The sequence below is a fragment of the Carassius carassius genome, chromosome 7 (assembly GCF_963082965.1).
Source record: "Carassius carassius chromosome 7, fCarCar2.1, whole genome shotgun sequence".
Taxonomy (NCBI): domain Eukaryota; kingdom Metazoa; phylum Chordata; class Actinopteri; order Cypriniformes; family Cyprinidae; genus Carassius; species Carassius carassius.
Window position 1 is genome coordinate 14,421,001 of NC_081761.1, and position 26,085 is coordinate 14,447,085.

At 36.5% G+C, this 26,085-nt stretch overlaps 1 protein-coding gene across 1 annotated transcript in view; it reads right to left on the bottom strand.

Moving 5' to 3' along the window:
* Nucleotides 1-26,085, bottom strand: part of LOC132143601 (adhesion G protein-coupled receptor L3-like) — a 113,933-nt gene that overhangs the window by 10,220 nt on the left and 77,628 nt on the right. Inside the window, exons 12-18 of the mRNA XM_059553973.1 lie at nt 17,876-17,998; nt 17,584-17,789; nt 17,311-17,487; nt 10,783-10,992; nt 10,165-10,385; nt 2,789-2,855; nt 1,769-1,860 (exon numbers count right to left, since the gene is read on the bottom strand). Coding sequence (XP_059409956.1) covers nt 1,769-1,860; nt 2,789-2,855; nt 10,165-10,385; nt 10,783-10,992; nt 17,311-17,487; nt 17,584-17,789; nt 17,876-17,998 — 1,096 coding nt within the window. The remainder of the gene's footprint in view (nt 1-1,768; nt 1,861-2,788; nt 2,856-10,164; nt 10,386-10,782; nt 10,993-17,310; nt 17,488-17,583; nt 17,790-17,875; nt 17,999-26,085) is intronic.

Genomic DNA, 26,085 nt, shown 5'->3' on the forward strand with positions numbered 1-26,085 from the left:
GGCCATCTCGTATACTGTTCTAGCAGAGGCATTTCTCTCAGCTCATTAAAAAGCATTTTTTTATTTTACTGATTTGGTGACAAAGAGACTAATAGTAGTAAGGTTAGGAATAGATAATGGCAATAGGGCTACAATATATACTGTATACTGAGAAGAAAACTCTTCTGTTCAGTATATGAGAGTGAATAGTTGCCATAGACACAAAAATCTGAGTTTATCCCACTGTGTGGAAATAATATACAAATATATATATAAAGACAGAGATACACACACCCACCACCATTCAAACTTTAAGGTCAGTAAGATTTTTGGTATTATCTGAAAGAACTGTGTACTTTTATTCATCAAGGACAAATTCAATTGCTCAAAAGTTTTTTTAATAAATGTAGTACTTTTGAACTTTTATATTCATCAAAATCCTGAAAAAACCAAATGCACCAGAAAACTGTTATTTTAAATTGTAATAACATTTCATAATATTATTATTATTTATTATTTTTTTATCAAATATAAGCAGACTTGGTGAAGCTTCTAATAAACATAAAATCCTACTGACCTCAAACTTTTAAATGGAAATATGTAGTTACACATTACAATGTATTTGTTATTAGAGGCGTTTGAATGACATTTGCACAGAACAGGATTTTATTATTTAATGTACTGACATTCGTACATTTTTAAGTGTGGCTAAAAGATCAAAATACTTTTGGTGGTACTATAGCTGTTCACAATAAAGCTTTGCAAACTTAATTATACAGTTTTTATAACAGTTTTTTTAAGTGGTACCTGTAGAAGTTAATATTTAGTAACTTTGTTCACCCATGAAAAAAGTTCCAAAGAAGCCGGAGGAGAATCATCCATTGCATGGCTGTGAGCAATACTATGTAGGTTTGTTTCAGATGTTAACTAAAAAAAAAAAAAACTAACAAATAAATTGAAAGCCATAAAATCAGTACCATAATAATATATTAATAATACTAAAATATGAGACATTCTTGAATTTGGTTGAGCACAGTAAATGATTCAATGACTTACTCAAATTGAATCAGAGTTTTGAACCATTAAAATCGATGTAACCTGAAAACCCCTAATACCAATGTACAAATTGACAGTTTGGAAAGTCCCACTGCTGTTGTACTACACATCAGTGTTTCTGGAATGCCACTTGTCCAATCAAATAAGGGTACTGTAATAGTTGTATAACATGAATATTTGTGCAGAATTTCCGCATTTAAACAGTGACTCCTCTGCATGTGTTCTGAACATCAAAAAGAATAATCAATCACTAAAATATGATAACTAACCTAGATTCAGTATGTACTGTCTGCCAGTGGGCTGTAGTGTATAGATGAGACCTGCTACACACTGTGCATTACACACTTTCTGATCCTCCACATTACTGGCTGTGTATCAGTACACCCTGATACGCCAGCCCCAAGTGTCCTAGCTCTTAAAGATGATGCTGACTTAATTTGAATAAATAGCACAGGGAATGTGATTTATGTGAAGGTTTTTTTTTTTTTTAATCATTACTGATTCGGTCCCATGAGAAAATGACAGATAAAAGGGAGAAAATGACAGATAAAAGACACTTTAAACTGTCTAATTTTAGATAGGCAGTAGAACATTCTTCTAATTTAAACACCTCTAAGGAACGGTCCAGAATTAAAGGACTATTGCGTGTTTAGTGAAAATAAAGACAGTCGAATGTGTAAGCAAGAAAAGCAATAAAGTACACACACATTGAAACACAGAATAAATGCCTTACTTGATGTTGTCCAGGCAACCGGAGTCAGGCTTCAGAATCGCTGTGTGGTGAAACATCTTATATAGTGCAATGCCCAGGAAAATAACATTTAGCTGCAACACAAAACAATAAATGCATGATACAAACTATTTAAAACTATGAAAGAGGACTTTACAATTAATTTGTGATTCATGAAATCCTTACTGAGCATATAATCACTTATATATCAGAAATTTATGTTTGGAATGGAAAATTACGGATTAAATTAAATTAATAAAATAATTCAGAATAGCTCAATGGAGGATTCATCTTTCTCCATGCTTTTCTAAGCCTGAAAACAGCATTTATGCATCTATCACTGTCGATAATACTGACTATTACAAACATCTATATACACATATTTTTTGGTTTGAATTATTGTTATTTGTTTTATTATTATAATGGTGTTTGGATTACGTCACACATTGTGTGTACACAATTAGAAAAAAAACTAACAAATGTAAACTGCATAAATGTTTAAAATTTTTGTCCATGTGCATCTCTTTACATGTCTTTACATGTCACAGTGGCTTCTCACCCCCCTCTCTCTCCCACTTTGCTTCCTGTCACTTCTACACAGTCTTATACTAATAACACCAAAAATAAATCTTTTTTTAAAAATGTGGTTGTCTGACTGGTTCTTAAAGCAGTGTTAAAGTTGAGATTTCAGCCTACTTTCTCACAAAATTTCAGTACATCCCAAATGAGAACGCTACTAAAAATTCAGAAATATATACAAATAAAAAAAAAAAGATAAAGAAAACCTAACTTCCACACACACACACACACACACATGCTCCCTCTTTCTCTATATATATAGCAATGGGGACATTCAGCTTGTCTGGTGGGGTGACTGTGACTTTCCCATAATTGGGAAAATGCCCTCGGCAGACCATTATCTGAACCCCCCCGTGTGAGTGTGGGTGTGCGCCAGTGTGGAATTGGCTTTGCTCTATCATTCTCTAAACCCCCAGTGTGTGTGTTTGTGTGAGTTAAACTCACCATGATGATGAGAGTAGCAGGCCCAATAAAACTCCAGATAAAGTAAGTATCCAACCTTAGCCAGCACCTACACAGAAAAAGAGCACAAGAGGGAGATTTTCAAATAAAACTGATCTCCAACCCTCTCCAACTAAGATCAAAGCAAGTTTAAGTTCCAGAAAGGAATCTTCACGTTATGTTCTGGTGTATGGTTGATCATCGCATTCAGAACGGGTTCATTGGCCATGGAACATTTGGAACCTCAAGGGGTGACTGACAACCCAGAGCTGAATTATTAAAATCTTCATCTCTGCTATACTGAAATAACCTCTACAGCCCAGCAGGAGTGGAAGCATCGCTGTTAGAGTGTGTGTTTGTGTGTGTGTGTGTGTGTGTGTATGTTCCAGGCCACCAACACAGTCAAACATGCTCCCTCTTTAAAGAACAGATACCATATGCTAGAGAATGCAGAAACCAAATAGGATTATAAATATTTTAGGAATTTCAATTCATGTGTGCTGGGATTAGGCCACGCAGACATGCTCTTTGTGCTATATTTTTGCTCTTACCAGCCTGGCACTGATTTCACCAACCATCTGCCATGACAACACCTTAATTTATGCTCCTCTCTACCATGGTCTTTATATGGAGGCGTAGAAAAATTTACCAAGTGTGGGGGACACATTAAGGCATGAAAGCACTGATTATCTGCCAAAAAGTGGGGGGACGAATGTTCTAAAAGTGGCACGGCCGTGTTTTCCCTGCATAAGGATCCCTACGCCCTTGTTTAGATCTCCACTGTTGGCTCAGGTTAACAGGATATGCAGTAAAATAGTATTCTTCTTCCTCCCCCCTCCCTTCGATTCATTTCTAGTTTTTAAATGAGTGTGACCTAATTCTGTGGTCTGGTGAGACTTTGTGCTTGAGTGACCACCACTTATTCATATGCCACATTCAGCATCTCATCTTTAAATGATGATTTTTGCTGAAATATTTATCTGAGTGAACATCCCTTACGGCTGTGTCTGGCCTGTAACTGCAGTGATGCCAGCTGAACAGTTTTCTTTATGAATATAAATTAGGGCAATTTCACCAGTTTGCCCATTTCAGAACTCGTGAACGCACAGGCGACTTTCAGTACAGCCTGATCTGATGCGCTTGGCACTTGCAAAACATTTTGCTGGAGTAGACAGCATTAGAGGGATTTGTGATTTCCTCCACTCACTGATCATAAGTCAAGTAATTTTGTGGCTTATTGCTATCAAAGAGAGAAGCATGTTTTTAGATGACAGGTCTAATTTTAGATGGCATGTCTTTAATTTTATTCATATTTGGTGTACTTACAGTAAAGTTTGTGGTGGGTAAGAATTTTTTCAATATTTTTTTTAAGCCTCTTGTGCTCACCAAGGCTGCATTTATTTGATCAAACATATTGTACAGTCATGGCCAAAAGTTTTGAGAATTACATAAATATTAGAAATTGGAAAAGTTGCTGCCTGGGCTGATTGGGTTAGAATGGCAGACTTGACATGTTAAAAGGAGGGTAATGCTTTGAAATCATTGTTCTTCCATTGTTAACCATGGTGACCTGCAAAGAAACGTGTGCAGCCATCATTGCGTTGCATAAAAATGGCTTCACAGGCAAGGATATTGTGGCTACTAAGATTGCACCTAAATCAACAATTTATAGGATCATCAAGAACTTCAAGGAAAGAGGTTAAATTCTTGTAAAGAAGGCTTCAGGGCATCCAAGAAAGTCCAGCAAGTGCCAGGATCGTCTCCTAAAGAGGATTCAGCTGCGGGATCGGAGTGCCACCAGTGCAGAGCTTGCTCAGGAATGGCAGCAGGCCGGTGTGAGCGCATCTGCACGCACAGTGAGGCCAAGACTTTTGGAAGATGGCCTGGTATCAAGAAGGGCAGCAAAGAAGCCACTTCTCTCCAAAAAAAACATCAGGGACAGATTGATCTTCTGCAGAAAGTATAGTGAATGGACTGCTGAGGACTGGGGCAAAGTCATATTCTCCGATGAAGCCCCCCTTTCCGATTGTTTGGGGCATCTGGAAAAAGGCTTGTCCGGAGAAGAAAAGGTGAGCGCTACCATCAGTCTTGTGTCATGCCAACAGTAAAGCATCCTGACACCATTCATGTGTGGGGTTGCTTCTCATCCAAGGGAGTGGGCTCACTCACAATTTTGCCCAAAAACACAGCCATGAATAAAGAATGGTACCAAAACACCCTCCAACAGCAACTTCTTCCAACAATCCAACAACAGTTTGGTGAAGAACAATGCATTTTCCAGCACGATGGAGCACCGTGCCATAAGGCAAAAGTGATAACTAAGTGGCTCGGGGTCCAGAATGTTGAAATTTTGGGTCCATGGCCTGGAAACTCCCCAGATCTTAATCCCATTGAGAACTTGTGGTCAATCCTCAAGAGGCGGGTGGACAAACAAAAACCCACTAATTCTGACAAACTCCAAGAAGTGATTATGAAAGAATGGGTTGCTATCAGTCAGGATTTGGCCCAGAAGTTGATTGAGAGCATGCCCAGTCGAATTGCAGAGGTCCTGAAAAAGAAGGGCCAACACTGCAAATACTGACTCTTTGCATAAATGTCATGTAATTGTCGATAAAAGCCTTTGAAACGTATGAAGTGCTTGTAATTATATTTCAGTACATCACAGAAACAAATGAAAAACAAAGATCTAAAAGCAGTTTAGCAGCAAACTTTTTGAAAACTAATATTCATATAATTCTCAAAACTTTTGGCCACGACTGTACAGTAAAAAAAGGCATATTCTGAAATGTTATTACAGTTTACTATAATGTCTATTTTAATATATTATAAAATGTAATTGATTCCTGTGATGGAAAAGCTGGATTTTCAGCAGCCATTACCCCATTCTTCAGTGTCTTCAGATATCAATCATATTTAAATATGATTTATTTCTCCTAATCATTAATGTTTTGAGGATTTTTTTTCAGGATTCTTTGATGAATAGAACATTCAAAAGAACCTTTTGTAACTATGTAAATGTTTTTACTGTTACTTTTGATCAACTTAACTTGTAATTGCTAAATAAACGTATTAATTTATGTTGATTTGATGCAAAATAAATATTTCTCCTTATTGGTGTTGTGATACTTTTTTTTCAGGATACTTTGATGAATAGAAACTATGCAAATGTTTTTACTGTTACTTTTGATCATCTTAATGTGTAACTGATAAATAAACATACATTTATTTTAATATAAAAAGAAAGAGAGAGAGCGAGAGAGAGAGAGAGAGAGAGAAATTAATGTTTTGGACCCCCTGACCTTCATTTTAAGGACAAAACAGCTGAAATATTTTTCAAGTAATATTACAGTATATTCATTTGTAATAGGAGGATCTTTGTACGCATGCACGAGTGGTTGTGTGGCAACAAAACAAACAGTATGGCGGGCTGTAAAGACGTGTCGAGCAGGGCGAAATCCACAATATATAAGCACTTTAACATCTGAAGACCGGAGGAGGTTTGGAGAGAAGCTCAAAATTTGTATTGGTGACAAAATCGAAGTTATTCAAAGCCCATATGAGATCTGGGATGACAAAAAACGTTGGTCCGACTCGCCCGTGTCTTGGCCACCAATCTGCTGGGGAGACATTTATTCTTATTTATTAGAAACCCCTGGACCCTTCACTCATGAAAGATTAAAGGCTTTCAAAAGTCTGGAGGCCTATGATTATTTTGTTTCTCGAAAAGTTGGGCCGATCTTTTCTGCCAAACAGAAAGCAGTGATCGTGCTAAAAGCAGAGGTTAGACCTGGCCAAGCAGAGTCACAGCGTGATTCGCATCTCCCGTGGGTGATCGCCAAAGAGAACGGCGAAATAATCACTGCTCACTGCGACTGCAAAGCCGGGTAAGTCTTCATTGATCAGTGTTCTTATTTACTTATTTATTTATATATTGAAAATGTAGTGACTGTTGTACCAATTCAATTGTGTTCAGTGTGAGACTTTCAATGGCGTCTGTAATAATGGTGAAAAATTGTATATCACAGCTTACATATTTCTCCTTTCAAATCCAGTCTTGGAGAAACATGCAGTCATGTAGCAGCTTTAATGTTTAAAGTAGAAGCAGTTGTCAGGATAGGACTTACAAATGCTGCATGTACTAGTGAGGCTTGCAGGTATCAAAGCACAGCTTCAGAATGTAATATTTTGTTATTCTGATAAGATTAACTAGATATGGACACTCTTGTCAATATGAATTAGGTAAAAAAAAAACAATTATAATATATTTTTTTAAATTGCGTCTAATATTATATGAATTCAGAAATAAACAGCCTATTCTGCTTTTCAATATTTCAGATGGAATCAAGTTTTTGGAAACAACTCCCTGACAGCACCTGCAGATGAAATCAACTTCCTCCCCAGTAAGAAAAAAGAGACTGCTCCACGGCCAGCATGTGAGAAGAAGGGTAGAATTCCGCTGGCTTGTACAAGAGGGGATGAGGGATACATGGAGACATATAGGGGTTTTATCAGCGAGTTGAAAGAAATTTGGCCCACTGCTTGCGTATTTAAGTCCTTGCCAAGATTGGACCCAGAAGAGACTGATACAGCAAACAGCGAGACAAATGACACTGAAGATGAAGGTAAAAATTGGCGCTTGACATTTACCAATTAGTTTCAATAATGAGAAAAATGAGAATCTGAGGCATAGCTGGATTTAACAGAGGCCTATGCATTTTGACTTGCATCTTCATCAGGGCAGTATGACATGCATGTGTAAAGCATGGCATTTAAATACAGGTCATTGTGTGATCAGTCATATAATAGCTATGCATGCAGTAGAATTAACAATGCAAAACAGCACTAATATTTATATATACATACGATATATTCAGGAGGATAAGAATGCAGCAAGAACATGGCATCAGATATTGGCTATATACAAAATAGGGTTGCACTACTACAGAATAGCATAATACATATGGGAGACAGTCTTCCATGTTCCAGCTGCATTGCATTATAAACTATATTGCATGCATTGTGACTGATCACACCTGTGTCATACTGCCCTCATGAAGACTAATGTCGAAGCGCATTGGTATCTGTTAAATCCAGATGTGACTTAAGATTTTATTTTTTGTATATGTTGCGCCTAGCACGTCCTGCCTTTCCTCTTTTCATAAATATTCATTATTCTGTTTTACAGATATGGACGTTCCAGCACACGTGGAGAATGCTGGTGAACCCTACCAGGTGTCCGTAACACCACATCAGGAACAACTGCTCGACCATCTACTTGCCAAGGAGTCTCCTGGTCCACCACCTTTCCCATTTAGTGGCACTAGGCTCCAAAGGTGGGGAGAGACTCCACAAGCGATCTCAGCTCAGCATAAAGTTTACATAGATTCACTCTCTGTGACATATGATCAGGCAAATAAACTTCAGAATGAAACAAAACAACAGGCTGATTGTGAATTCTTCTTTATTTAGAGCTTCTTGGAGTTTCGTGCTCTTCTCAGTGTAGTACACAGCTGCACGTTGCTGTGCCAGAAGTTCTTCTGCCAGTCTCTTGGTCTCTGCCTCGAGCTGCTGTATTTTCACTGCCTGGTCAGAGCAACTGGCGCTTGTTTCTGTGGTCATTTCGTTGTCAGCAGAAGTGGGATCAGGGTCAACACTGACGGTCACTTCACAGTCCATGCTAACATCATCATGACCACCCAGGTCCGGAACCATAGCGGAAGTAGAAGTGGAAGGCATTGCGGGTGGAAGGCGTTGCCTCTTGATCCTCCGTTCGTATTGCTGAATAGACTTTTCTTTCGCTTTAAGTTTTGCGATCCAGAATAGCCCATTTTGATGTGAGGAACGGTTTGGGACACCTGAATCAGAAGGCGAAAACATATGACTCGGTTGATTTGACTCAGTTTTATATTTTTTTTTATTCAATCTTCTATAAATACATAGTCACTAAGACTTACCATGAACAAAATGAGCCTCACAAACTCGATCAGAAGCTGCAGGAATCCAGGCTTTCTTCAGAGCATCCAGGTTAAATCGCCTAATTGCACGCAACCATTTCTTTCATTTTTCGCGATCCTTTTCAGAGGGAATTCGAAAAAAACTTTTTAACAGGCCCCCAACGAGCCGTACAATCGACCACACAGCAAGAGTGAACCATCCTCTTCTCTAAATCCTCCTCCAAACGTACAAAACAATCAAATTACAGGTATCTAGCGGTGGTTCCTGCCACACGATTCCCATGATGCAACGCGACAAACATAAACAATGACGTCACAAAAGATCCGCCTATAGCATGAGGGTAAGTACATGTTGACAAGAGTTTTTATTTTTTGGTGAACTATCCCTTTAATGAGTGAATTAATAATTGATTTGAGTCGAGTTATTTGTGCTCATGAAGTCATTTGCCACAAAGCAGTAATGTTTTTATCCAAAGTGACTTTCAGGGCACTAATTGCATAGCCATTCCCCCTTGAGCAGTCTGCTGTGATGTGTCTTGCTCAAGGGCACTGTGCTAATAGAGCACGTCTGTGATCTCAGTAACTCTTTTCCCGTGTCACTAAATCCTGGGATTGAAACAACAATCTTCCTTAACCGTAAGGCAACATTGCTTGTAAGAAGGCAACTGGGTCTTTGCAAGCAAAATTGGAATACGACAGATGCATTTTGAACATCACTCTAGTGATAGACCAATACATTGGCCAGACAGATTAACTGGCTGATACTTGTGTCTGCTTGGCCAATTAAAGTGTTACCTCCCCCTTATGTCAGTTCCAAAATCTACTGAAAGCTTTCTCAGTGAATAATAAGCAATGCCTTTATTTAATTTCTAGTGGATTTTGATTTATAAGTTATTTATTTATTTTCTAGAGGATTATCTTGTGTAAACATTGTATGGAATAATTATGTTAAATAAGTGTACTTTTAATTATGTAGGGTAAACAGTTTAACTAAAAGGTTTTGAGTCAAAAGTCCAATTGTATAAATGTGTTTTCTCTCAAATGGTGTCTTTCAAAGCTCTCCTCAGTTAGATTTTTTTTTCTGTTAGAAATTAATTTTGCCTTACAAACTAAAATATTTGTAATAACTGTTGTATAAACAAGTGAACACAATAAAACCACACTGTCATACTATCTGGCAACTATAGACACTCAAACTGTCAAAAGTTACAAATATGTACTTTTAAAATACTGATGTGTACCATAAAAAGGCACAAAAAGTAGCTTTTGCACCTTACAGTGACAGCTTTGTATCTTTTTTCATACATAATGTACACATACATGTATAGTGTGTGTGCTATAACAAAGTGCCATTTTTGTGAATTTTTTCTTGACCAATAATAAAAAAGTGCATTATATTGCCAGTTGTATCTGCCATATACATACACTCTTTCGGTCCCATAGCTGCGATAGTCCACGGCGGCAGACACAGCCACTATAACAGCAGGAACTCCATATCCAGTGAGATAGAAGTACTTGGTGCGCGAATACTCGCTCTCGAACACTTCCACCAGCATGATGTACAGCTGTACGCCTTCCAGAAACATCCATGTAAACGCAGCCAAGAAGAAGAAATGCAGCAGAGCCGCAAACACCGCACAGACGATCTGTAACAAAGACATACACGCTAAGCACAAAAGGTGCTGAAACTATCTACTGTGTGTATCTGTGTGATCTGTGACTCTATGCTTTGAGTATTAACCGTCTGTTCTGTCATCACTTCAGAAATTTCCCGACAGACTTCCTGCATTTTATCTTTGTCATTTTCCATTTGTCTTTGCTTATATTCTCCTCTCTCACTCTCACTTTCTATCTCTCTTTGAGGATACAATGAGATTTTTGTTATTTACGAGAGGTCAAAGACCCTCTCCATTTCTATAATTAACAGGTGCCCAACTGAAAAACTTAAGGAATAGTGTTCTGCAGTAAATCTAAATCCATCAAGTGTGAATTTGTGGTGCTTTCCACATGGAGCTGGTGTGTGTGTGTGTGTGTGTGACGTACGGGCTGGTCTGCACGGTTGATTCCAGTGAGGAAGAGTGTTTCGGCGATAAAGAGGGAGATGCAGAGGTTCTTGTGGATGGTGTTCCTGTCGCTTTGGAGACCACGGAAGAAACAGAAGGTGAAGATGCAGATGAGCAGACAGACCAGAGACAGCAGGATCCCCACCCACGTTATAACGTCCAACAGCAGCTCATGCACCTGGCCCGGGTTCTGAGAAACAGAGAGAGATGGAGCACAGAAGCATATTAGTCCATATCTACTACTTTAGGTGAAGTATAAAATACTAACTCATTTGTGTGTGATGTAAATAGCAGCAGCCTTACTAACAGAGTAATCCTGTTTGTAATCCTATACAGTAATACATACATTTTTCTTCAGAAATGCTCAAACACATGTCTAATCACAGTTAAAAAACAGTTGTGCTGCTTGATATTTTTGTGGAAACCAATCATACTTATTTAGGGATTCTGATGAATAGATGTTTGAAAGAACAGCTTTTTAATAGAAATCTTTTGTATTATTATTTTATATATATTTCCTTTACTGTCACATCGATATAAATAATCCTTGCTGAATAAAGGCACTTATTTCTTTCCCAAATCCCAAATCTTCGAACGATTGTGTACAAATATATAAATGATTATTATTTTAGCTCTTCAAAAGAAAAGAATCATGTTGCATTGGTGTAAGATTTGTAAATGTACATTTTTTTATTATTATTTATTATTAACTACAAAACTTCTCAAAAAGCCCATTCAAAGTTCCTCACTGGTAGAGTTCAGACAGGAAGATGCATTCATGTTTTCTACTGAGGGCCCAGATTAAATTTTCTTTACATTTTCTGCATTAATTTGCAGTAGTGGAGAAATAAACTTTCATAAACACAGCTGATAGTAATCTTTTGGCAGCTGAAATGGATACACATATATAATAATAGTACATATTGTGTCACATTGTGAATGATGAGCATTCCATTTCTGTGGGTCTGGGTCGGAATGGCCTATTCATTTCAGCGGTAGTGCGAGAAAGTTGGAGCACTGCGGCTATGACAAGACTCAGTGTTCAGTGAATGTGTGCAGCCAAGCCTGCACACACACAAGTACACACACTAAATGGTTTTATTAATCATTCATACGTATACGTAGCATCCATTAATGCAGCCTCAAGGGTGTGGGTCCAAACGATGTGCGTGTGTGTGTGTGAATGTTTAAGGTCAATCCTCCCCTCTGCACACAACATTTACATTTATGTATATCTTGACCTTTCGCCTTTACCTTTTGTGCATAAATCATTTTGGCCATCTTCTGTTGACATGCACACACAAGCATTAACATTATGACATGTTCATGCATGTACAACATATTAGTTCACACTATGTTTGGGCTTTCCATGTCTGGTTTTGTCCATTTATTACTGACTTTATGTGTGTGTGTGTGTGTGTGTGTGTGTGTGTGTGTGTGTGTGTGTGTGTGTGTGTGTGTGTGTGTGTGTGTGTGTGTGTGTGTGCACGATGAGAGAGAGTAAGCAGTGTGAGTGTCTTCACTGAGATAACACACATTACACAGTCTTATAGCCCAAGGGAATAGCCGAATGGCTTCAGGAGACCCGTGAGGTCTCTCTTAGCAGAGGATGACGTAACCTGTTGCAGTGCTAGTGAGTGCAGTTCAAATTTTTATACTAGGTCTGGTTGTAAATCTCAGGTAAGCTGTAAAGTATTCCATCCTCAACAGAACTACAGTACTAGAAAGTTCATGACAGTTAGGGTATTTTGAAAAACTCCCAACTCATTTTCTCCTCCAACTTCAAAATCATCCTCCATCACTGCAGAATTACAGACCCAGTGTTTACAAAGTGAACACTTTAAGTATTTTTTACATGTGTTAATATGTCTTTTAAGTTATGTCTTTGTCCAAGCCAATTATCTCCCATGGGAGACAAATAAAGTTTACCTAACCTAAACTAAAAAGGGTCAAACACCCTTTACAAAAAATAGTAAAACAGCATTGTAGGACAATTTTTAATTTGGAGGAGAAAATGAAATGGGAGTTTTTCGACATAGTGTGAGCCGGAGAGCCGGAGAGCATGAGCTGAAAATAAACAGTTCACGCAGAGCAAGGCAAGATGAACGTTTGAGGTTGAAAAGTATATGAATTGTAATTTTTTAAGAAAATAACAGATTGTTTTGCTAGATACGACCCTTCGTCCTTAGAGCCCTTTGATGCTGCATTTAAACTGCATTTTGGAAGTTCAAACTCGGGGGCACCATAGAAGTCCATTATATGGAGAGAGATCCTGAAATGTTTTCCTCAAGAAACATAACTTCTTTACGACTGAAGAAAGAAAGACATGAACATCTTGGATAACAAGGGGGTGAGTACATTATATGTAAATTTTTGTACTGGAAGTGAAATAATCCTTAAAACTTAGAGAACAAGTTACAAATTTAAGTTAATTTAAGTCGCATTATGTTATGATTCATTTTAAATTATTATAGTGGGCATTGTTGTTCTTTTTTTTTTTTGTAGTCTTTTCTTTGATGAAAATGTCCTTTAAATTTAGTCAGTATCTTACCATGTCATGCTTATTTACTTTTATTAAGATTTATTTTGGGCATTTTTGTCTTTTATTATGATAGGACAGTTAAAAGACAGGAAGTGAAATGGGACCAGGCAAAGTACACAAGCCGGTGTTCTGACAGAACACCTCGGCTGCAGCATTCCCAAGCCCACCGGCCTTTCTGAAGTCAAGCCAACCAGCCGTGGCCTTCTCGTGCCCACCAGCCCTGCCATTCTCCTCTAACCAAAGGAGGAGAATGAGGAGAAAAAGACTGTTCTCTGCACTCATCCTAACCCCAGACTCCAGAACCCATGACTCCAGTCCCCAAGTCAAGCCCAAGGAGAGCCACTGTCCCAAGTTACAGTAGACCTATGGAGGGCCTGTCCGTGGAGGCTGGGCAGAGTGCTGAGGCCAGAACTGTCTGCTCCTCCATGGCTTCCTGGAACGGGTAACTCTCTGGAGGCCTGCCGTCCCATGTCTGTATTCCACCACCGGATATTGTGGGGCGCGAGGACGCTCCTTCCGGGACGGGGAAGTAATGTCAGTCCCGGGCTGTTTCTCAATTCCAAGAATGCAAAGAACGGACTTGTGTTCTCGTGGAGACCGGTCTTGCCAAGCTTCCTTGGAAGAACGAACTCGGGAGGACGCGAAAACACAGAACACAGCCTTATGAGTATTGAGACGTGCTGCATTCTTCCATAGTCACAGCATAAGCAGCGGTCAATGAACCATAAATATAACACATTAAAAACAAATGTCATTACTTATTAAAACATTTTATACTATTATAGATATTATTTACATATAACTGTATAACGTTTTATTTTACAGTGTTATATGTTTAACTATGACTAAGTTAAGATTAATTTTAATATGACAATAAAAAATACTGCAGACTTTCTCGGGGTCTCATATCTTTATTAAAATTAAGCAAAAACTAAACATAAAGGTTTACTTTCATGAGCCTCGAGTACTTCAAGAGCGCGTTTAAAGCTTGCAGGTTTCCGTACCCCATGCTCGCAGTGTCTTCTTTGATTTCTAACGGTTTGATTCTCTCAAGTCTGCACTCGATGCATCCTCGATATCAAGAACACATCCGGGCACTTCCATGCATCCTCTGTACTTGCGTTCTTGAGAATTGGAATTGAACTTCGGCGGTTAATGATGACGTAAATCGAGAACACAAGGACGCAAGATCACATATTGAAGAACACATATTGAGAAACAGCCCTGGTCTTCCCCATGTTTCTCCTATGCTTTAATTTAGTCCTTCCCATTCTTGTCCTTATTATGATCATTTGTTCCAGGTGTTTCACATTTAGTTCTATTGATCCCAGGTGTGCCCCATTAGGTCCCTTCTTAATTAAGCCCTGTGTTGTTTCCTGTCTAACATGCAGTATTGAATGTCATCTCTTCCTGATACACGTTTTAACCAAATTCAGCCATTATACTTGTCTTCTTTCTGACATTTTTTAGTTGAATATCAAACGATGTTTAGTGTAAAAACTTATTCAAAATGTTGATTGCATTGAATTGACTGCCTTGAGCAATTGTATGGCAATCGCATATGCTGGCTTATTTTTTTTCTTCAAATTGACAGTGAAAATGTTCTCCTGTCAGGCCTGGTTACTGTGGTCATAACTGTGCCACAGTATTGGCTCATGCAAGGCACACGAGAATGCATAAAGATACACCTAAATAAAATTTTAAGTGTGTTTTTCCAGATTGCAGTAGGTCTTTTCTAAGGTTTCCAGTTTTTAGGCGTCACATTTACAGACATGGCAAATCTGTGGTTAAGCCTATTGTGTCATGAAGTTGAATTGGCATATCACGTCGGTTTCTGCAGGGAAAAGTGTAAGAACCTGCTATCTTATTTCACTTTAGAATTCTAGATCTAACAACTCTAGATAAAATAACCTTTTTTTTTACCTTAGGAGACAACATGCAGCTAGGTCGTCATGGTTAAGTGGGTGTAAAATGACAAAGTCATTCACCAAGGATTAGGACTCTTTTAAAAGGTACACACGCTGAACAAATGTTTTTATTTATAAATTTTTTTCCTACTAAAATGCTTTACTAAATTTGTTACATGTTCTTAGAAGTGCAGATCGAAAAATTTTCCAAAATCAAAAATGTTTAATGTAATCTCAGGTTGTCATGTTTGTAACTTATTTGGTTATTTTGGGCCCTATTTTAATTATCTAAACACAAAGTGTAAAGCACATGGCGCAGGTGCACTCAGGGCATGTCCAAATCCACTTTTGCTATTTTAACGACAGAAAAACGGTTGGCGCACCTGGGCGCATGGTCTAAATGGGTTGTCCCTATTCTCTTAATGAGTAATGGGTGTTTTTTTGGGTGTAACGTGCAATAAACCAATCAGAGTCTCATCTTCCATTCCCTATAAGAGCCAGTTTCGCTCATGCCATGACGGATCTGCTATTTACATGGCGGAAATTTGGCAAGCGCAAAGACAGAACACATCTCTGAGATGAAACTGAGCTGCTTGTGTGCGAGCAAATAGATAGCCTAATTCTGATACATGCGATGACTATCCATTATGACATGTAGGCATTTATTTAACATTTGCTAATCAAAAAATAATTAGTTAAATTCTAATTAAATAATTAGAAAATGTGAACGGCACCGGACTGAAACTAGCAAACACACTTGCACTGCGCCTTGTGTCACATTGCACCGGGTGTATTATAGAGCCCTTTGTGTCTGTTATTTATTAATTTTAAGTTTTTGTTTGCAAGTCAAAATCAGTTTTCTCCGTTTTTTTTTTTTACCATTTTATCGTTTTGTATCCTTGTTAAATGTTGACTGCTCTTTTAAATAAAACAATGTTTTCAATTATATATTTTAAATATCTGCTTGTTTTTTTAGATCTTTCTAAATAATGTATTTTAAGTAGTTGTGTGTAGGCCACAGAACAATAATGTTCTATTGTAAATCTAATTACAGCATCATTGGTTTCTTTAAATTCAGTCTTTACCAAGGCATAAAATAGCATTAGATTTAAAATAAATAAATAAAAAAAGATTTGAAATAAATAAGTTATGATTCTTCAATCGAATTATTCCTATCCATTATTTTATACCTTTGTATAATAAAGAGTGAATATAAAGTACAGTAACAACAATGATGTTCTAAATTAAAAATCACAGAAATGTACAGCATTTAATTACAGAAAAAAGCTGTTAACTAATTCACAGTATGAATACTGTAGAATTACAGTAGACTCTGCTGCCAGTATTTTACTGTAAATAAAAAACAGAATTATACTTTATTTCATTTTTTACGCTAATAAACTGTAAAATAATTTCACAGTATGATTATTGTACTATTGTACTAGATTGCTGGCGACTCGGCTTTTTACAGGTTTTTTTTTTTACAGATTTTTTTACACTGTATACTGAAATATAGTGTTTTTATTTTTCTTCTTGCCGTATTGTAGTCATCTGAATAACAAATGTGACCCTGGACCACAAAACCAGTCATAAGCAGTGCATTCATATTTGTAGCAGGAGCCAACAATATATTGTATGTGTCAAAATTATAGATTTTTCTTTTATGCCAAAAATCATAAGGATATTAAGTAAAGATCATGTTCCATGAATATATTTAGTAAATTTCCTACCATAAATATATCAAAACTTCATTTTTGATTATTAATATGTATTTCTAAGGACTTAATTTGGACAACTTTAAAGGCAATTTTCTCTATATTTTGATTTTTTTGCCCAAACAGATTCTAGATATTTAAATAGTTGTATCTCTGCCAAATATTATCCTATCCTAACGAACCATACATCAGTGAAGATCTTATTTATGCAGCTTTCAGATGATCAGATGATGAAATTGACAGTAATGACAGGGTCACAAATTAGGATGTCCTTAGTCAATATAAATTTTAATTAGTACTTTCACTGATGAGATAAGCGTTGATAAAATAAGTGTGAGACATACCTTGACCACCACGTGGGCCATAAGCACTGCAAAGTTAGTGAGGTGTGTGCAGGAACAGGAGGTGTGAGTGCGGTTGGTGCCGAGTAGTCTGCAGTCCTGAGTGGACCAATATCCAGTCATGGTGCGTTTGGAGTAACTCCAAAAAGAGCAGTTCGGATTGAAGTTCTCTTCCGACTGCTGGAATGAGGAGATGCACATCATAAACTCAATTATAGTGATGGAAATACACACAGAAAAGATCCTGAAAGATGAAACTGTAAGAGTATATAATACCTCTATGTGTTTGACAGTGAAGACCACAGGTTCAGACAGGTAGACCTTGTTACTGTCTTTATTAATAGCTGCTGTAATAACAGGTGAGTTGACTATCAGGGAATAGTTTGGATAGGCCGCTTCACTGCCCAGACGCACGCTCGCGTTCTCCGTGGACAGGTATTGACCGAGGTTCTTATAGAGAACAAGCGCTATGCGGATTTCACCTGAGGAATAGAAAAGACACAAGCGGTCAGTCTGGAAAGTGACAGATAGGGAATTAGACAGAGGCAGGTGGACAAAGACGAACTACCATTGCGTCCTTGCTGTTTGAGTGTGTTGGCGGAGAGATGAATGGAGTTGCCGGTTAGTCCAGATTGAGGGAAGCTTAGATCAGCCAGATTAACATCTGTACTTAGACGTGCCACCTCCAGTTCTGCAAAGCATAAACATGCTCACAATTAAATGCTGCCCCATCAGACTGGAGGAACAGTAAGATTAACTCTTTTCTAGAGGACAACTGGAACTATAAAAAAAATACTGATAAGACAGTCTATATATATATATATATATATATATGTATATATATATATATATATATATATATATATATATATATATATATGAGACAATTTAAAAATCTTGAAAGGTTCACGCTGTGGATTAAACTCTGTGTCACCCCTCATTCAAAAATGAATATATTTAAAGTGCACATCGGTAAGAACACCCGCATTTGCTTCAAGGTAAATTAATGTTAATAACTGAATGTTAATTCATTTACGTATGGATTCAGTTCACCGTAGAGGTGACAGCTACTAAAAAGCTCACAGTAGCGCAGATGGTGCATTGCAGAGAAACTAGAAACAATTCTGTTCACTTACGCTAATGTTATCATATGTAATTGATTTCAAATGAGCCTTCTCTCTTTTCAGTTGACTGTGATAAGCGTTTGTCTCAATACTGAGTTGCAGGTTTTAATTGAACTGTTTCTTTAAAGAGAGATAAAAGATGATTTGCAATCTCACACTTCATTACAGAATTATACAAGAATATTATACTGAAAAATTCTTTTTTTTGTAAGGCTAGCAACAGTGACAAAGAGGGCAGAGCTATGAAAAGGGTCAGATTCACTATTTAGAACAGGTCTTTTAAGCAGTGCAGAAATCAGTGCTGATTATGCAAATCAAAGGAAGAACTGATTATTGTTATTTATTTATTATTTTAGTATATTGTATAGTGCTGTATAACATATAGTATAGTTTTACATTTTCAGATTTTATATTATGGCCAGTTTAAGTATATCTCTAGTTTAAGTAATTTTGTATTTGTAATTTTTTATGTTTCTTTTTTAATATTTCTATTAAACTTTCATTTTTTTATTTTCAGTCAGTTTCTGCTTTAAACATATTTTACTTATGTTATTTCAATAAGTATTTTTATTTTTTTAAATCTAATTTTTTTTAAATCTCTATTTCATTTGAATTGATGCAAATGATTTTTAATAATTGTAGTTAACAATAAAAACATTGATTGTTACTACCATGGTCTTTCAGGTGAAGTATATAAATTATAATTGCAATAATTAAAAATTACATAAAGACACATTTTCACTATACATATAGATTAATATATAATCAGGGTAAATCAAATCTGTAAATGTGCTCTATACAATCCTTAATGCATATGTAAAAATAATAATAATAATTTTGACGAACAAACTCAAGCATTTATGCCCCCCTGCCCCCATCAAAACATGAAGACAGTCTTGGGATTTAAACATTCATAATTAAAAAAACAGAAAAAAAAACATGCCTGCATCCACAAATCGAAGTTTGTGTAGAAACTCGTTAATCTATCAAACCCCATCTATAAATCAGTGTATTGATTGTGCAGTATTCGGTTAAGTCGCTTTTTTTTTTATTGAGTTAAGATGAAAGACACCTTTGGCTGGCCAAATAGCTTTATAAATTCACTTTGAGACATGAAAGTATGTGTGTGCATGTGCATATGTGGTATATCACATCAGCATGTGAAGTCTACAGTTCCCTTGGGAGAGCAATGAGTTATACAACAGACGTGTTATGAAGTTATACATCTTTAAATCACATCTGAATCTATGTGTATGTGTGTCTGAGCATTATTAAAATCATTTCCCTCATATCTGAAGGTGGTCTCTAGGCCAAGCTACAGGCGGTTTATGTAATTTTCTACCCAGGTTTTGTAATATAAAGTATAAAAATACAACTCTGTATGTGTGTGTTTGTGCACAATTGTGCGTTTTATGAAACAAAAAATTCTTGTTAGAAGCTAACTTTAACACCCATCTGATCTCATTTAATAGATGATACCTTTCTGCCATCATTACAGTAATTTATTTACAAACTACATCACACCATATACCTCTCTAATAATCAAAATGATCTTTCAAAAGTGAGTTCTAATTACGCAAGTCAGATGGTGCAAATTTCCTAAGTACTTCTTGGATGAGACGTAACATATTGTATACGCTCATCTACAGATGACTGAATCACTAAGCTTGTGACAGATTTGGAGTGCTCTTACCCTCCTCAGACCTGTCTTAATGCACCATGGATTTCCTGTTAGACAGTTTTTTGGGGGTCTGGGAAAAGAATATCCCGAATAAAGGACATATAAGAAAGCGTTTTTTTTTCAAGGCGGAAGGAGAGATACTGGTACAGAAAACACAAAGAAAAACCTGAAGTAATAAACTCACACCCTCCAGGGTAATGATCAGAGGGATACGGTGTGTGTGTGTGTATGTGAGAGAGAAAAAGATCCATTAGGAACAGAACAGCCCAGTTATATAAACCACTTCAAGTACTGCACAGCAGATATGGTGCCTTCAAAGCACACACACACACACACACACACACACACACACACACACACACACACACACACACACAGGCTGCAGGGGTGCTCACACTGTGCTAACCTAATTAGCTGAATCTAGTCTTCACAGAAAACTGTACACTGTAACACACAAGCATAATCTATAAACATGCTTTATTCAAACCAGACAAGTCATTTGGATCGTTCTTCTGTTATCCTGTTTTAAAAAGATTTAGAGAGCATCTTTTGTCACAAAAAAGTATGACTATATCTGCATTTGGTCTAAAAAAAAAAGCAATTTTCCTCCATGTTCTCCACTCTTGAGTGTACACATTCATTTAACAAGAACAGCTCGTAGCATAAAGAAAACCTTAAAGGAGAGAGAGCGAATGAGAGGAGGAATACGTTTCTCATTTGAATAAAGGGATAATGGTGGGAGATTTTGTCTGCGAGATTAAGATTAGCTTTCGGCTAAGATTTGAGATTGAAGATCAAAAAATGAAGAACATAATGATAAAAACACTATTTTCTTTTTACTCAAAGGCTTATGTATGCAAAAAAGGATTTGTGCTCAGTGCTGAAAAGCATCTAAGAAGTTCTGCATAATCATTTCTTGATTAAGTCTTATGTAAAAGACACGTAAAATATGGTTGCATAAGTCCATGTTTCATGACTGTTTTTTATTTTATTTTATTTTTTCTGTGTGTGTATGTGTGTGTGCAACAGTGTCTTAACCAAGTTTCCGGTCTGTCTGTAGCACACACTGGAAACTAACAAGTTATTTGATGTTTAATATGAAGTCACTATATATGGAGAGGTATTTTTAAACAAAATCTTACAATTAATATTTCAAAAATTGTCAGGATAAACAGAACAGAAAATAAACGTCTTCTTTTTTTATATTCTCAGTTTATGCTCTTAGTTACATTTTGCATGCTAATCACTCAGCACACTAGCTTAGCACACTGATAACCAATTAGTCTATAAGCTTAGACTGTTATTTTAGTATTCTCTATATAATATTATATATTATTGTATTATTATTTTAAAGGAGCATTGCGTAGGTTCTGAAATTTCTAACCGTTACTGACATCAGTGGCCGTTAGAGGAACTGCAGCCAGTCTCATGCTCGTTCTCAGTGCGTTCTAAATTTTTTTAACTTACGAGGAGTGTCCGTGGGTGTCTGAATTGTGCTGGAGGCTGGTCGCTTCTTTCCATCCGCAGAGTCCATTTGAAAACACTATTGCCGCTGCTTACTATAATAGCTGGCGTGCCGTACGGTTGTAAGCCCAAGTAGACGAGAACGCGCATGATGTCACATTTTGTGAATTTTCACGCCAATTTTTTTTACATCATGGTTGGCTCATACATGTACAAATGAAAACTCTATCTTAAAGATTTTTTTTAAAGTAAAAACCTCCACATAGCTCCTTTAAATGAGCTTTTTTATTATATTTTCAGTTTTTATTTACATTTTTACATTGTATTATTTTATTACAGGCTTTTGTCCTTTTTATTTTATTTTGTATTTTTCATATTTATATTTATATTTAATTTATCCTTATTTCAGTTTCAGTTTCCAAGACACATTTCTAATTTGTATTTATTTATTTATTTGCTGGCTCAGGTGTTACAAACATCTAGATCAGGGGTCTCCAACCTTTTTGTGAGTGAGGGCTCCCTGAGGGGATATATATACGTAGTGCTATCAAACGATTAATCGTGATTAACCACATCCAAAAATAAAACGTTTTTGTTTAAATAATAATACAGTGGGGGAATTATTTATTTGAAATGCAAATCAGTTTCTAACCTTTATATAATGTTTTTTTCTGGATTTTGTCATATCATATGATATTGATATTTATCATGATATTAATTTACCATTAATGGGGAAGGACATGCTTTTCACGTGTTTGTTAGGCTTAGGTTTGTTAGAATGAAGGTTAACATAACTTTGTTCACAATTAAATTCCACAGAGGAACTACGTTTTAATTTAGGACCCCATGAAATGCATTTTATTTTCCCCTAAATTCTGTGTTTTCCATTTGATTCATTATGGATTCTGTGTTTTATGATTCAGTACATATTTATCATAAAAGTGGTGTCTATTGAAATGAATCATTAAAACAACAATTTAATCAATCTTTTAAAATGTAAAAAATCAATTTACAACAAATTAGAATTTTATCAGATATGAAGCTGCACAACAGAACTATATAAATTAATAATAATAAAAATAACTTGGTTGTATGATACACCTTAAAAATAATAAAATAATTATTACTTTGAGAATTGCATTTTAGTATACAGTAGTAATATATTCGGTCATTATTTCAAGTTCTTGTTATGAAGGTCTATCAATTTTAGTTTTAGTTTCAGCATGTATTTGAAGGTCATTTTTCTCAAATGAAACTGCATAAAGCTGGTAAAGTGACTCTCAGAGCAGCTCTGGAGAGGAAGTGCATGTGATTATGTCCTCATATATTCAGACTCAGATACTGAAAACACAGCGAGTCACGTGTGTTTGAGTTTGTGTATCACAGAACATGCAGACTTATAAGCGACATGCACTGACTGGCTGCTGTAACATTTATTTCTGTTGTGTGATAGGATGTTAGATTAATCCATATTGAGTTAAAATGTCCAGCGCTTATCATCATTATTAACATACATTTTATCATAATCTCGATATGATATAATTTATCGACCGGCACTAATTCAGGCTTTTTATAGAATGTGCTAGATGGGCGACTCGTGCAGGTCTGGTGGTCTAGGTTGACTAAACAGGTGAACTACACTCTGTAAGGTTCTTTTAGCACTGACAACCATTTCTAAGTGTAATTTAATTATATTACAGTAAATGTTTTACCAGTGCCCAGTTTTGTTTAAAAGGGCTCTCAAATGCCTGAAAATGATTTAAATTTTCCTCTGCATTTCACATCCCAGCCAATGATAATACAAGTAAAGGGTTTGGAGCTGTCCATGCTCTTGTGATGCCATCAGCCAGCTTCCTCTGGCTTCAGAGTGCTTAGTTACTTGGCATTTACCGCTCAGGTGATTGGCAAAACTAAGTGCTCATGAGCAGAGATAGCAAAGATTGCCCGCTTTAGTACCAGCTGAGCAGCTGCCATTGAGATGAATGGGAATGCTAACAGTTAGCCACATATATTTGCATAAAAGAGATCACACAGATGCCGGTGGAGTTTTTTGATGTTGCCTATCCTCTAATGAAACCCTCCAAAAACATCCCTGTAAAACATCAAGGCCAAACAACTAAGGCAGCTGATTTAGATGCCAAAAAAAAAAAAAAAACATGCACAAAAACACAAGTGATGAAATACGCAGAGAGAGGGGGGAAAGCTAGGCTAGAGGGCAATCCCATGGAGAGCTATTTCTCTCAAACGAGATGCATGTGAACCGGCCTTGAGTGGTGGAATGGCGGATAAATTGTTTGCCAGGAACAATAAATTTCCCCCTTTGCGCTGTGAAAGCACTGGAGCAGAATACAGCAGTTAGCATGGATCCCTGAACACCATCCCTCCTCCTCGATTTCTCTCTTTTCTATCTTTTTGTTTTCTTTCATTTATTCTCTTCCTCTCTCTTTCATCCTCTCTTTTCCACTCAGTCAGTTCGCACTGCATTTGTCTATCTCACTCTTTCTGTCTCTGGTAATGTTCCGGTCATTCTGTCTCCTCCTTAGTATTGTTCTTCCTGCTGTTCTCATGTCCTCCCTTATTACATTTCAAGTCTTTGCCACCGGCTCCCTCACTTTCTTCCTCTCTCTATTCTTTCACTGTCTTTCTCTGTCAGTGCAAACGGTAAAAATTTAAGGAATGCTGCTGCTGCTGCTGCTTCTTCTTCTTCTTCTTCTTAAAAAAAAAATAATAATAAATAATTAAAATGCTATTATAATTTACTCAACCTTATGTTGCTCCAAACCCACATTACTTTCCTACTCCTGTGGAAGACAAAAAGGAGAAATTATAAAGAATGTACTGGTTTCTCATTACAATTATCAGGGACCAGAGCTTCAAAGCTTTAAAAAAGCTACAAAAGTACCAAATAAAGTATCATAAAAGAGGTGCTTATGCGATTTGTGCAGACTTCTGAGTCGCATGGATACTAAATGCAACTATTTAAAAAAATAAAATAAAATTAATATGACACTATAACAATTAAAACTAATATAAAACTATGGACTTTTGATTTCGCACGATTGAGTCTAACAGTTTTTAAAAAGCAGAGCCAGTGTCCATCATGCACAGCCTCTTTCAATGATATATAACATCTTACACAAAATTGTGAATATTTAGATTTTATTTTTAATTGTGTTTTGGAGGCTAATGTCATGAATGTTTTTCTCCATGATCATATCTCTACATAAATGTGTCTTTACATAAAGTTCTGGACAATAAAAGACAAAATAAAATAGTTTGTTTCCAAGAAAAACGTAAACAAATAATCATGCATTATTTTGCAGTTCCTAGAAAAGACCAATTGGCTGTCATGTATTCGCCAAAGCCAATTTTTATATGCTTTTGGCTTTTGTTGAATGTTAATTTTAAACCCTGGCTATAAAACTGTGTGTGCATGAGCTCATCGTTCTGAGTGATTGCTGCAGCTATAAAATTTCAGCAATGTTTTGATTAATGTCATGGTTATATATGGATGTGTGTGTGGGCAGATGAATGTGAGACAGAATTTGTCCTTGTATTTGTGTATGAGTGTATGATTGACAAAGAAAGTTCAGCATGCTTTGTTTATTTTATTTAAAGTATGTGCTTCTTATCAGAGCAGTGAGAGGGATTACATTATCATTATTTTGTAAATTACATTATTTTTTAGTTCCATTTGTTTCGGTTGAGTATGTAAGGGTGCCTTTCTCAAGATATTATGTCTTTTCATGGGTGTCACATCAGCTAATTACTGGGATCCCTTGTAATCCTTTGCTTCTTGTAATCCCTGCAAACCTAAACACGTTTTCGATAATAATAATAATAAGAATATATATATACTAAAAACTTAAAAAAAAAACTGTATCACAAACAATAGTTTTTATTGATTACTCTAAAAGTTAAGTTCTTCCAAATAATTTCAACATAATTGAGTGCCGGCCCTGGAACCAATTAATTTGATCTGTTTCTGTTCATTGAAATCCACTACCCAATTTTCAAAGTTATCAAGACCATTTCATATTAGTATTGTAATGAAACAGAAATTTTATTTTCAAATTACACACAATATTAAGCTTCAACAACAGAGCAGGCTTGCTGGTTTGCACGTATTGTATCATGTCAGAGTATGTGGTGCAGCTCATTGTACAAGCTCTTGTTATTTCAAGACTGGACTACTGCAGTTTTCAACTGGCCAGCCCTTTCATACAGCGCAACTAAGCCTCTGCAGATGATCCAGAACACGGCAACACTGCTGTTCTTCAATCACCCAAAGAGGACCGACGTCACACCTCTCCTGATCTCACTCCACTGACTCATAGTTGCTGCCAGAATCACATTTGAAACTTTGTCATTGACTTTCAGGACTGCCAGTGGACTTGCACACTCCTACTTCAATGCACTCCTACAAGTTATAGTCATACAATGAGAGTTGCCTTAATGTTCATGTTCAAAAAGGGACAAAGTCACTTTCCTCATTCTCCACATTCTGCT